This window comes from Eucalyptus grandis, chromosome 5, assembly GCF_016545825.1.
Source record: "Eucalyptus grandis isolate ANBG69807.140 chromosome 5, ASM1654582v1, whole genome shotgun sequence".
In the NCBI taxonomy this organism is placed as follows: domain Eukaryota; kingdom Viridiplantae; phylum Streptophyta; class Magnoliopsida; order Myrtales; family Myrtaceae; genus Eucalyptus; species Eucalyptus grandis.
The window spans coordinates 39,752,227-39,764,430 of record NC_052616.1 but is presented as its reverse complement, the minus strand read 5'-3'; the positions used below and the strand labels follow the sequence as shown (position 1 = coordinate 39,764,430).

At 37.1% G+C, this 12,204-nt stretch overlaps 1 protein-coding gene across 2 annotated transcripts; it reads left to right on the top strand.

The window, feature by feature from the left end:
• The first annotated feature begins 8,994 nt into the window (after positions 1 to 8,994).
• Positions 8,995 to 11,816, top strand: LOC104428886 (aquaporin NIP1-1). Of its 2 annotated transcripts, none has more exons than XM_018866410.2 (6): positions 8,995 to 9,079; positions 9,137 to 9,259; positions 9,394 to 9,618; positions 10,121 to 10,318; positions 11,067 to 11,128; positions 11,597 to 11,816. In XM_018866410.2, the coding sequence occupies exons 2-6, from the start codon at positions 9,140 to 9,142 to the stop codon at positions 11,814 to 11,816; spliced, it is 825 nt and encodes a 274-aa protein (XP_018721955.1). In that variant the 5' UTR covers positions 8,995 to 9,079; positions 9,137 to 9,139. The 2 variants fall into 2 exon arrangements, with proteins under 2 accessions (XP_018721955.1, XP_039168475.1); XM_039312541.1 differs by having other exon boundaries at positions 9,012 to 9,079; positions 9,134 to 9,259.
• Positions 11,817 to 12,204: the final 388 nt, after the last annotated feature.

Genomic DNA, 12,204 nt, shown 5'->3' with positions numbered 1-12,204 from the left:
CATGTTCCGCCGGAAGTCCCTATCCTTGATCTCTCTCTCTTTCCCTCTCATATGGAAGATGTTCTTCTCTTTGTTTCATTTTTTCCTCTTGATTTCGTGGAATTGAAATGTGAAGATCTGTCGTGAATGTTGATAAAATTGCTTGTTTCCGTAAGAAATTGTTTCCTTTCTTGCTGCTGTAGGAATGATTTCCCTCGCATGTCGTAGGTGACTCGTGGAAAACTTAAACTAGCATGAGCAAAGGATGAAAGAGAACCTTTAAAGAAGCATCCTCAATTATGATTTTTATTTCACATTGGACCTTTAAAAAAGAAACTACAAAAACTAGCATTTTCATTTCAAATTGTATCAGACACCACAAAATCCGCCTATCCAAAACGCTAGTACAATCCACCACCTATAGCTTAGCCGGCCGCCTCCGCCACCCACCATTGACATGTCAAGTGGATCCATCACACTGCTGTCCGAGACGAAAAATATTTTAAATATTGGCGTCTCATGGGGTAAATTTTGAGGATTTTTTTCTGGTACTATAGTATCGGCAATGTTCACATTTATGTATCAATTAGAAATCAAAAGGCTACTTGGAGGAAATTAACCAGAGATGGGAGAGAGCATTGCCCTTTTCGTAGGCGAACAATGCGTTTGCTCTCTTTTTTAGTATAATTACAAAAAAATCTTAATTCCATGGCACGAATACTAATTCAATTCTAACCTTCAATTTATTCATAAATATTTTGACAATTTACTAATACAGTCTTCCCTGTTAATTTTGGCCCAAAAATCGTGACATGGACGTTAGCTATTCTATGATATGATCAGCACAAACCTGGGCACTTTTTGGAAATTTTAATAATTTTGCTTATTTTTTCTAAATAATTTATATTTCTCATTTTTCTTTTCTTTTCTTTTCTTCTTTACTATGGACTGCGAGGGCGTTATGGCCCTCACCTATGGCCGGCAACCTTCGTGGCCACCATCGAGGCCTTGAACTAGTAGAGGGAAATAAGAAAAAAGAAAAAAAAATCTAAAAATTAAAAATTTCCAAAAATTCTCTATGTCAGCAATTTCCAATCAAAATTAATTGGAATGACTATATTGACAAATTGTTTACAAGTTTCGGATTAAATTAACCAAATTAAAAAGTTTAGGACAAATTGATATCCGTACCAATAAAAAAAAATAATCCTACATAAATTTCCCTTGTACAGTTGATGTTGAATTGGCTTTCCAAAATCATGGCACGATTGATTTCCTGATATGCATATGTGAGACGCGCGGTATGAAAGCATGTAAAAGAGAGCTTCGTTTCAACTTTTCAATGCCACGCCTTTTCAGTTCCTGTGACAAAACAATGTTCCATAAGGTTATCATTGTATAAGCCCGAAATTGTAAAGGGTTGCTCAAATGATAAGCTCATCCATCCCGGTCGCTCAAGGCTAACCAAATGGGAATTAATCCGGTGCTCAAAACTTTTGGACACTGCATTATTATCAAAAGAATGATATTATTATCTGCCTTCAATTCTTGCATACTTAACGAAACTACCAAATAAGATCAAGAGGTACGTGCACAATTTTGTAACGCCATCATTGATTTATATAGTATTTTAAATTATTATATGAACTTGAGATTAACTTCAAATGTTGTATCATTTCTTACACATCCATTAGCATTTGACATTAAAAAAAAAAAAGTAGCAAGGTAACATAGATTATGAATGTTGGAGATAAATAACATGTCTAGAGACGTTGGAATATATCATCTTTTAGAATCTTGCAAAATCATTATCAATTATTTTAAAAGAAAACAAGTGCTTAGGTTTTTTTTTTTGGGGGTAAAAAAAAATTGTGGTTAGTTGACTATAAAATATTTTAATAGGAACCACTAGAGTTTCGGTAGGTGGTTTTAGGTTCATCATTCTGGTGCTACCAATTTGTTCTTTAATTAAGTTTGCGCATGAGCGATGACAATATTTATAACCTACCAATTAAAAAACCGGTTGAAAGAAATTTTATTGAGTTGAGAATGGATGAATAAAGCCAAGCTAAAAGTCAAGATTCTTAATGCCATAAAATAACTCCAATATAAGGTTTTGATATTGGTAGTGTTAAATTTATAACCTACCAATTAAAAAACCAGTTGAAAGAAATTTTATTGAGTTGAGGATGGATGAATAAAGCCAAGCTAAAACCACTGTCCTTAGCGGCGCAACTTGCTTGGGCTCTTTCCCCTCATGAATGGGAGTAGTTCGAATCCAGGGAGCATCGTTAGGGATTCTTACCTGGAGTACTGTGGTGGTGGGTCCTGCAGTCCCTCCCCCAGGATTTGCTCGCCGGTTGTCTGCTTACGGGATTCCCTGGATTACCAAAAAAAAAAAATAATAAAGCCAAGCTAAAAGTCAAGATTCTTAATGCCATAAAAGAACTCCAATAGAAGGTTTTGATATTTGAAATATTAAATTTATAACATATCAATTAAAAAACTGGTTGAAATAAATTTTATTGAGTTGAGGATGGATGAATAAAGCCAAGCTAAAAGTCAAGATTCTTAATGCCATAAAAGAACTCCAATAGAAGGTTTTGATATTTGAAATGTTAAATTTATAACCAACCAATTAAAAACTGGTTGAAAGAAATTTTATTGAGTTGAGGATGGATGAATAAAGCCAAAGCTAAAAGTCAAGATTCTTAATGCCATAAAAGAACTCCAATAGAAGGTTTTGATATTTGAAATGTTAAATTTATAACCGACCAATTAAAAAACCGGTGGAAAGAAATTTTATTGAGTTGAGGATGGATGAATATAGCCAAGCTAAAAGTCAATATTCTTAATGCCATAAAAGAACTCCAATATAAGGTTTTGATATTTGAAATTTTAAATTTATAACCTACCAATTAAAAAACCGGTTGAAGGAAATTTTATTGAGATGAGGATGGATGAATAAAGCCAAGCTAAAAGTCAAGATTCTTAATGCCATATAAGAACTCCAATAGAAGGTTTTGATATTTGAAATGTTAATAAGAACTATTGTCATGGAAGAATTGCGGATAAGAGGACCTACAAAAAGACTAGTGGTGCAAGATGCTCTTATATGGATAAGATCAACACAAATGAATGTAAAAGTGAGACTTCTTGGGGTGAACTAAGTCACGTGAATCTTACTTGGTTCATGAAAGCCAGGCATCACATGAGAAATGTCCATATTTGATCAGAATTTTTTTTTTTGAAAAAGTTATAAACTTATTATACTTTGGTTAATTCAGACTAATCGAAATTCTAAACATTTTTGAATTAATCAATCCGATCAATTTTAATCGAAAATCGCTGACGTAATTAGTGGCTAGCAAGAGTCACTAGCCAACTCTCGCCGTCACTAAGCAAGGGCCAACCGGCGAGGGTTAGCCGGCGACCCTCGCCAGACTTTTTAGAAAAAAATGGAAAAGAAAGAAAGAAAATTTTAAATTTTAAAATATTGTAAAATCAAATTATTTTTAATATATATAAAAATTGTCTACATTAGCGCTAGCCATTTTACATGACACCACCATTATTCACGTTAGCAATTTCAGTTCAAATTACCCAAATGAACTCAATTGGCAAAATGTAAAAAGATTTATAATTAAATTGACACAATTAAGAATTTTAGGATTGTATTGGTCAAATGCAAAAATTTAGGAATTTTTTGTCCAATTTAATCATAAGACTATTCTATGCAATGCATTGAACGTAATTAGGTGACTTTTTTTTTCTTTGTCGAAAGAAGTATTCATTACTAAAACATTGCTGAAACACAACGGAGTTCGGAATTAGTACGTAATAAAAAACCATAGTAGGCGGGGGGATTATGTAGCCAACCATTAGGGAAAAGGTTTTCCCGATGGGCTTTTGTGGCCCAATCCGCCAGCTTGTTCGCTTCCCTGGGCACATAGGACACTGAGACTTCCTCAAGTTGGGCCAGCAAAACCTTGCAGTCCTTCAAAATTGCTTCCACAGTCCACGGGCCTGGAACTTGGCCCGTTAAACTCTCCACGAGTGACAAGCAATCTGTCTCCACTTCCATCGCCAAGTACAGGCCAGTTGAAGCCGAAGTCTTCCTCTGCTTTGTCTCCAGAAGTCGTGAGAAAACGGCACGAAGTGTTGAGACTTCAATTTTTAGGGCAGAATCACCATGGTTCTTCAAAGCAAAGCCATCGGTGATAATGCATTCGACGTTTCGGTAGATCCCAACCACGGCTCCCTCCGAGGTTGATCTGATTTTTGAAGCATTCATGACCAATTTCATCTTCTTGGTTAAATGAGATGGACAAGTACCTCCACCAAGGTTGCGTGTGTGGCGAGCTGGTAAGTCCATATAGAACAACCTTTTATCCTACATAGCGTTTAGGGGACAACGATAAGTTCAAATAGGATTTCCCCTATTTGAGTGGGAAAAAAATGAACGCAGCCAACAAAGTGGTGTCCGTATGCACGACTAAAGACTAAAGCCAGGTTAGGAACAATAAATCTCTTATGGTAAAGAAATCTACTTTGCAAATATGTTATTACGTGTAGTTATTACAAAGGATTGGACAAACAACACTATAAAGAGCTTCAATCCTTGATGCAAATATTATATTGTTGATTCTCATCCTTCACAGACTCCAATGATCACCCCTCCTCCTTTTCATCATAAATGATTTGCTTGCCCTGAAATCATTTGTGTTGATAGGGTAATTCCAATTCATTGGGTCTTTTGGCAAAATTTGAAGCAACTACTTTTGTAGTAACAAATTGAAAAAGAATGAGCGGAGTGGGAGAGCCAAAATCGAAAAGAGAATCCCTTACTTCTTTCTCTCATCCAAAACTGTGAATGAAACTTTAACCATGGCTGTGTTGTGTAACAGATTGAAAAAGAACAAGTGGTGGGAGAGTCAAAATTGAACAGAGAATCCCTTGCTTCTTTCTCTCATCCAAAACTGTGAATAAGACTTTCACCATGGCTGTGCCGTGCACCTCACTCCCTCCCTCCCTTTCGGAATGCAATTTAGTGGACAAATCACAAGGCTCTCTCTCTCTCTCTCTCTCTCTCTCTCTCTCTACGACCACCTCATGGTGGTGGTCTTGTCCGCTCTCTCTCTCTCTCTCTCTCTCTACGACCCACCTCATGGTGGTGGTCTTGTCCGCTAGCGATCACTACAAGGTGGTCATGCAACCACCTCATGGCAAGTCTTCATGTGACGGCAGTAGATGTTACTATATGAACCGGAACCACGTTGTCTAGATTTTTTATTTTTTTTACAATTCCATCAATGTCTTTATCTTCTACCAAATTTTATTTTTATGTACATCGAACAAGTACCAAGATACCATGTTCAAAAATGTCCAGACTTATACATTAACAATCACCAGACCCGTTGATAATAGTACACAAGGAAATGTTATGGTTTCTCCTTTGTTGTGTGATCTTATTCTTTTCGGCAAATTAATCCAATCAAGCATTCATACTCTCGTCCTTTTCTTTGCGGGCCTTTCTCAGCATGGACACAACTTGAAAGTTAGAAAGGACAAGATCCTCAACATGGTTCGGCAGTTGTTTGGGCTTTGAAAAGCCCATGTTAGCAAGGGCTGATGCCGACACATGACGTGATTACATCCGTATATTCTGACATCAATTTTCAAACTAATTGTAAAGATCGATGTCGTGCGTGCCTCATGCTCATTATCAATGGGTTATCGCCTCAAGTGGCCAACACACCTTTAGAAAATGGGTTAATACCCCAAAAAATTCAAAACCGGTACACCTATGACAAATTTATCACAAACTATTTTTTTTACCACCAAAAACCCCAAATTAATATACCTTTGACAAATTTATCCTCTATTAGTTTTCGTTAAATTTTAATTAAGTTAAATGACACATAGCAGTTGATTAGTATACTAATTTGGGATTTTACACATCGTTTGTCACAGTTTACAATTTTTGTGATTTTTTGTGGTATTAATTCAATTGAGCGGAGGGTATAATTATCACAAATTTATCAGTTTTGGGTTTTTTGTGGTCAAATAAATTAGTTTTGGGTAAATTTGTTACAGATGTACAATTTTTCTTTTTTCTCTTTTTTTCCCCCATTCTTTTCTCATTCTCTCTTCTTCTTCCTCCACCGGCCATTGCTGCCACCACAAACAATCACCGATGACCTCCGGGTGAGATCCAATGAGCAACCACAAAGAAGGAGGATGAAGAAGAGAAAAGGAAAAAAAAAAAAGAAAAATATAATAAAATTATTTAAAAATTAAAAAAAAAACAAAAAAATTAAAAATCCTACCAAACATATTTCTATTTCGCAAATTTAATTTTTGGACAGTTACCAAACCTCTTCAAAAACTCATAAATTGTTTACAATAACATAATAAAAAAAATTATGAACAAAAATTATTTTCGAAAACAAAATGATTATTAAAACACATCATAAATATCCCCTCTCCATGCAATTTCATTGCCACTGGCCACATACCTAGTGGGCAAGATGTCAATGATAAGGTCAGAACCCATAATGCCAAAGAGGCATCCCATGCCAAAAAAAAAAAAAAAAAGAGCCATCCCATTAAGGAACTTTTCTTAAATTATAAATCCAATAGGTGTGCTCATCTTAAGGATGCGTCTTTTTGAAGCTTAGGTACTTGTCCTCTCTCTATATCTCAGCAATGGTTGTTGAAGTTGCTTTCAGTGCTTGGTCGGTTCACAAGCCATCTTTTTTCATTGGAAGTGTCTTTTATTTCCAAGACAAATCCATGTTTTCCATTGCTTCCACTCATCTAATCCGCCATTTTCTACTAATATTTCAGAGAAAATGCCCAGGATAAGAAGCGAACAAATTTTCAAGCTTGACAAGAAGGGAAAAGAAATCACCATGGGTTCGCTCCGTTTTAAATAAGCAGGCCCAATTTATACTTATATTTGAGAGAGAGAGAGAAGTGGATAATGACTGGGTAATAGTTTGAATTTCAAGGAGATAACACCAAGGAAGAAATTAAAAACACTTTCTTCTCTTTTCCTTCATTCAAAAGTTTACTTGTGTGATTAAGTTTGGATGCCAAAGAGACTCGTTTTTGGAGAATTGATGTCACCCTTAGATTAGAGGATGTTACCTGAATAAGTTCATATGCCCGACAAACTCGTTGTCAGAGGATCGCCGTCACCCTTGAATTAAGAGACATTGCCCGATTAAGTTTGGAAGAACCAATGAATTTCGATTGATTAATAAATGAATAACATATGCTTGACCTTATATCATTCATGTGCATGTATTATTTTCCCTTGTCTCGACCTCGAAAGTCACGCACATATTTTATATGCTATTATTTGTCTCATGCATGTTTGATATGGCATTATTTGAGATGTGTGAGAGACGTGCAAGACACGTGCATTACTTTATTGTCATTTTTAGTGATATGGAAGGCATGTGCATGTTATAATTGTTGTTATTTATGATGTGAGAGGCACGTGGATGTTTTAAAAGTCATTATTCAAGTCTCAAAGGCCATGGTAGTATTTTAGAAGCTAGTATTTGACAATGAGAATATTATTGGCTTTAATTGCACTATATGTGGCATATGTGAATTTTTATGCAATTATTAGGACTCGAGGAACTAATGTACGTTGTTAAAGTTAATTTTTATGAGTATGAGATATCTTATAAATTCCTGATAGGATGGATGTCTATGTAGAGGAAGAGTTTCCTTCATGTTCATAGTTAAGGCAACGCAAAGGTTTTGTTATTGATCTGCCATCAACATATTGGTGCGGTTATGTTCACGTACTTGTTTGACAACGAGGCATCCTCCTATCTAAGGACTAGTAAGTTTACTTATTGAGTCTATGACTCACTCTATTGTTTTTGTCAGAATTGTAAGCATGGATATTTTACACTAATTCTAGAGTTGCAGTCTCGCTAGAGGAGGTAAGATTTATCCTGGCCATTTTGAGCATAGGACATGTGGTGGTTATAATCCACTGGCCTGCGATAAAAAGGGCTTGTGAATATAATTGATGTAATATAAGTAGTTGTGTGTTTGCAAGTGGTTGTTTTCTTAGCCGATTGTTGTTGCATGGGCATTTATTATGTAACCGCTTCTGTGTGCTCTTAATGGAAGGATAAAAAGAATTGGGATGACAACTCGCCTAGGACATCACGAAAATAACCCTCGCTGCTTGTGACCTTGAAAATGGAGTTGGAGTCGTTACAAAAAGGGTTAGCTTTAGTATAAGAATATCCATAAACATCTATTAGATAAAAAAGAAGAAAAGAAGAAAAGTTTACTTTCAAGAAAAACATAAGCCCAATTTAAGTTTACAACAAAAAAATAAATGAAATGGTCCAAAACTTTCTTCAGGGGATCTATTTTCCCCTATTTAGTCCCATCACAGATAAAAACAGTCTCTCCAATATCTTTGCTAGTAAAAAAGCATTAAAAGCATCAACTAATTATGACACAATCCAATATTTATTCTCATTCTTTGGTCTATCATACTCTAATCATGGTCTCTCTCTTAGACTTTTAATCTAACACTTTGCAGACACCTCTACTTTTACTCTCATCTCCCTTAAATTGTTATTTTATCTCTTGTAGAGCGTGAAATCGAACCCCATGCCTCAAAACTAAATATCCCTTCTCCATCCAATTTCCTTGCCATTGGAAGCAAACCTAGTGGGCAAGATGTCAATAATAAGGTCACACAACATATCAAGATCCAATCTCATAACCCATAATGCCAAATAAGCATCCCATTTGAGGAACTTTCCCTAAATTATAAATCCAACAAGCCTGCTCATTTTAAGGGTGTGTCTTATTGAAGCTTAGGTGCTTGTCCCCTCTCTATATCTCAGCATCGGTGGTTGAAGCGGCCTTCAATGCCTGGTCGGTTCACAGGTCATCTTTTTCAACTTTTATCTCCTCGAAATTTTCAAATTAGTACCCAGTCATTATCCACCTCTATCTCTCTCTCTCTCTCTCTCTCTCTCTCTCTCTCTCTCTCAAGTACAGTATAAATGGGGCCTGCTTATTTCCAAATGCAAAACGGAGCGAAGCCATATCGGTGATTTTTTCTGTTGTTTGCTTCTTATCCTGGGCATTTTCTCTGAAATATCAGCAGAAAATGGCAGATCAGACGAGTGGGAGCAATGGGAACCATGGAGTTGTCTTGGAAATGAAAGACACTTCCAACGCCAAGGAAGAAATTAGAAGCACTTTCTTCTCTTTTCCCTTCATTCAAAAGGTTACTTGGGTTCTCATCTCCATCTACTCTTTTTCCCCCAATCCCTTCCTTCTTATTTTCCTTTTGCCCTTTTCGTATTCACCTGGATGTTCATCAATCTTTTGTTTGATCGCTTATTTCTCAAAACGTTGCAGTTGATCGCAGAGGTCTTTGGGACTTACTTCTTGATATTCGCGGGTTGTGGGTCTGTGGCGGTGAACTTGGACTACGACAAGGTGGTGACGCTCCCGGGGATATCGATGGTATGGGGCTTAGCAGTAATGGTGCTGGTGTACTCAGTCGGACACATCTCCGGCGCCCATTTCAACCCAGCCGTCACCATTGCTTTCGCCACCTGCAAGAGGTTTCCGTGGAAACAGGTGCAACCATATCTCTTCCAAAGTCATAACGCCTGATTCCTATTTAAGATATGTTTCAATCCGTGTCAAATGCTGAGAGCTAGTGACCTGGCAGTCATTAAAGGCCTGTCTAGATAGCTTTGTTTAGATCACATGATTCTAACAAGCCACCGCTTTTAGAGGTCATTGGTTACTGGTTAGGTGTATATTTTAGCTAGCCATTGAATGGTTTGCAAGAGCATAACCCGAAATTTACATATACCGGGACATACTGAATCAATCGCATTCCAGAAGTACGTTCGAATTATTAGTTTTCACTTTTGAATGAGCTTGACTGATCCAATCTTTTCCGATCCAGGATTTATCACGATCTCTTATTCGTTAATTCATTTGCAATCTCATGTTCTCTATCTAAATCTTGACTCACGAAATCATTAATTTAGGCAATTAATGGAGGGCTCTCTTATTAATTTTTCGCTAAGCTAAAACTTCCTCTCTGTTGCATCTTCTTCTTGGCGTGCAGGTGCCTCCATATATATTGGCACAAGTTTTGGGATCAACGTTGGCGAACGGGACACTGCGGTTGCTATTCACCGGCAAGCTGAACCATTTCCTTGGGACTCAACCGGCCGGTTCGGATGGGCAAGCATTTGTCTTTGAGTTCATCATCACCTTTTACCTCATGTTCATCATTTCCGGCGTTGCCACCGATAATAGAGCAGTAAGTTCCAACTTCTTTCTTTTAATTACTTGCTGATAATTGAGGAAATTTTACAGGAAAATTCGTCTACAAAAAATAATAATTAATGATCAATCTCTTCAAGAGGAAGCGGGATAAGAAAATCTCAAAAATCGCACGAGATCACAAAGAAATCTCGTGAAATTCTTATAGACATGAAAAATAATTAACGTGTTTTGTGCATAATACCTAGAGGCCGGAGGGCAGCGGCCCCGCCACCCAACCAACCTTAGGTTCTTTCTCGCTTCTTCTTGAACGACTTCTCCGACAACCCTTTTTGTGTCCATACGGCTCGATCCTAAATTCTTGACAAGAGAGCTCTCTCTCTTGACAAGAAAACGGTGGACCCACTTCTAAGTTCTGACGAAGGCTGGTCGTTCGTGTTCTAATATCATATCATTTCCTACTTGCATCGAATCATGTTATAGAAAAACGCTATATTTCCATTAATTGCGCCATAAAATTTCTTATGTTGAATTCATGTCACCATTAAGTGGTTGGAACGTGTTAGTTTGTGTTAGTAATCGTCACCAAAGGGTAGGGAGAATCGTACAATATTTAATGCTAGATATTTTTTTTATTATTTTATCATGAGAAAAGTGTTAAAAAAGTCATAAACCTTTTGTATTTGTGCCAATTTAATCCTAAACATTTTTTGGTGCCAGTTAAGTCCTAAATCTTTTTACGTCATATGTATCTGTTGGTGATTAGTAAGTTTAATTCGGTGCAGATAGGGGAGCTCGCAGGCCTCGCTGTTGGTGCAACCGTTTTGCTCAACGTGATGTTTGCAGGGTATTGACCATTTCAATTCCTTATATCTTCATCTTACCCTCATCTCAGGCTGAAAAAGAGATGTTGACCATGATTATTGACTGACTATCATCTTTTGAATAGAAAAATAGTACATGATTGATTACGTGGTTTAAATAAAGAGCATCATGGGTGAGTTTTATCTTATAAGATATTGCTGGCTCAAATATTATATAAATTTCATGATTTACACCATTAACGGAAAGATCATTATCAACCTCTTCTTAAATTACACTCTATGTGTGTACTTTGACTATCGATACAAAGAGAAAGTCATATAAATTATCGATATCATTTTCCTCGCATCTCGGACCGAACTTCTATCACCCCGAGAAATCAGGTTGAGCAACGAATTTTCATTTTGCTGAGAAACAAAATATTAATCTGGGCAGAAATTAAGTATTTCGTGATGATAATCTGTGTTTTTTTTTTATTTTGGGTGGTGGTTAGGCCAGTAACGGGAGCATCTATGAATCCGGCAAGGAGCTTGGGTCCGGCGATAGTGTTTCACCATTACGATAAGCTGTGGATCTACATCGTGGCACCAACTGTCGGGGCGATTGCCGGGGCGTGGATCTACAACCTGGTCCGATTCACCGACAAGCCCATCCGAGAGATCACCCAGTCCGGCTCTTTCCTCCGAAGCACCGCCCGAAATTGCTCTTCTTGAGTCAAACTCATTCCAACCCGCGGTCAAACTTGCTCTTCTTTTTTTTTTTAGTTCTCTTTCGATTTTTGCTCATGATGGGTGCATTCGTAGTGAGAAGGGTTAGTTTTCTTTACTTTAATTGATGGATTATTCCCTTCTCTCTGCAGTTGAAATGTTAACAGTTGTAATTGTATTTTGGAAATTACGTTTCTAATCATCCAAACGCTAATTCCAACCTACTGAATTCTACAACCTCAGCCGGTTTGCCGACAGGCCCCTTCGAGAAATCGCCCGGTCCGGTTCTTTCCTCCCATGTTCCGCCGGAAGTCCCTATCCTTGATCTCTCTCTCTTTCCCTCTCATATGGAAGATGTTCTTCTCTTTGTTTCATTTTTTCCTCTTGATTTCGT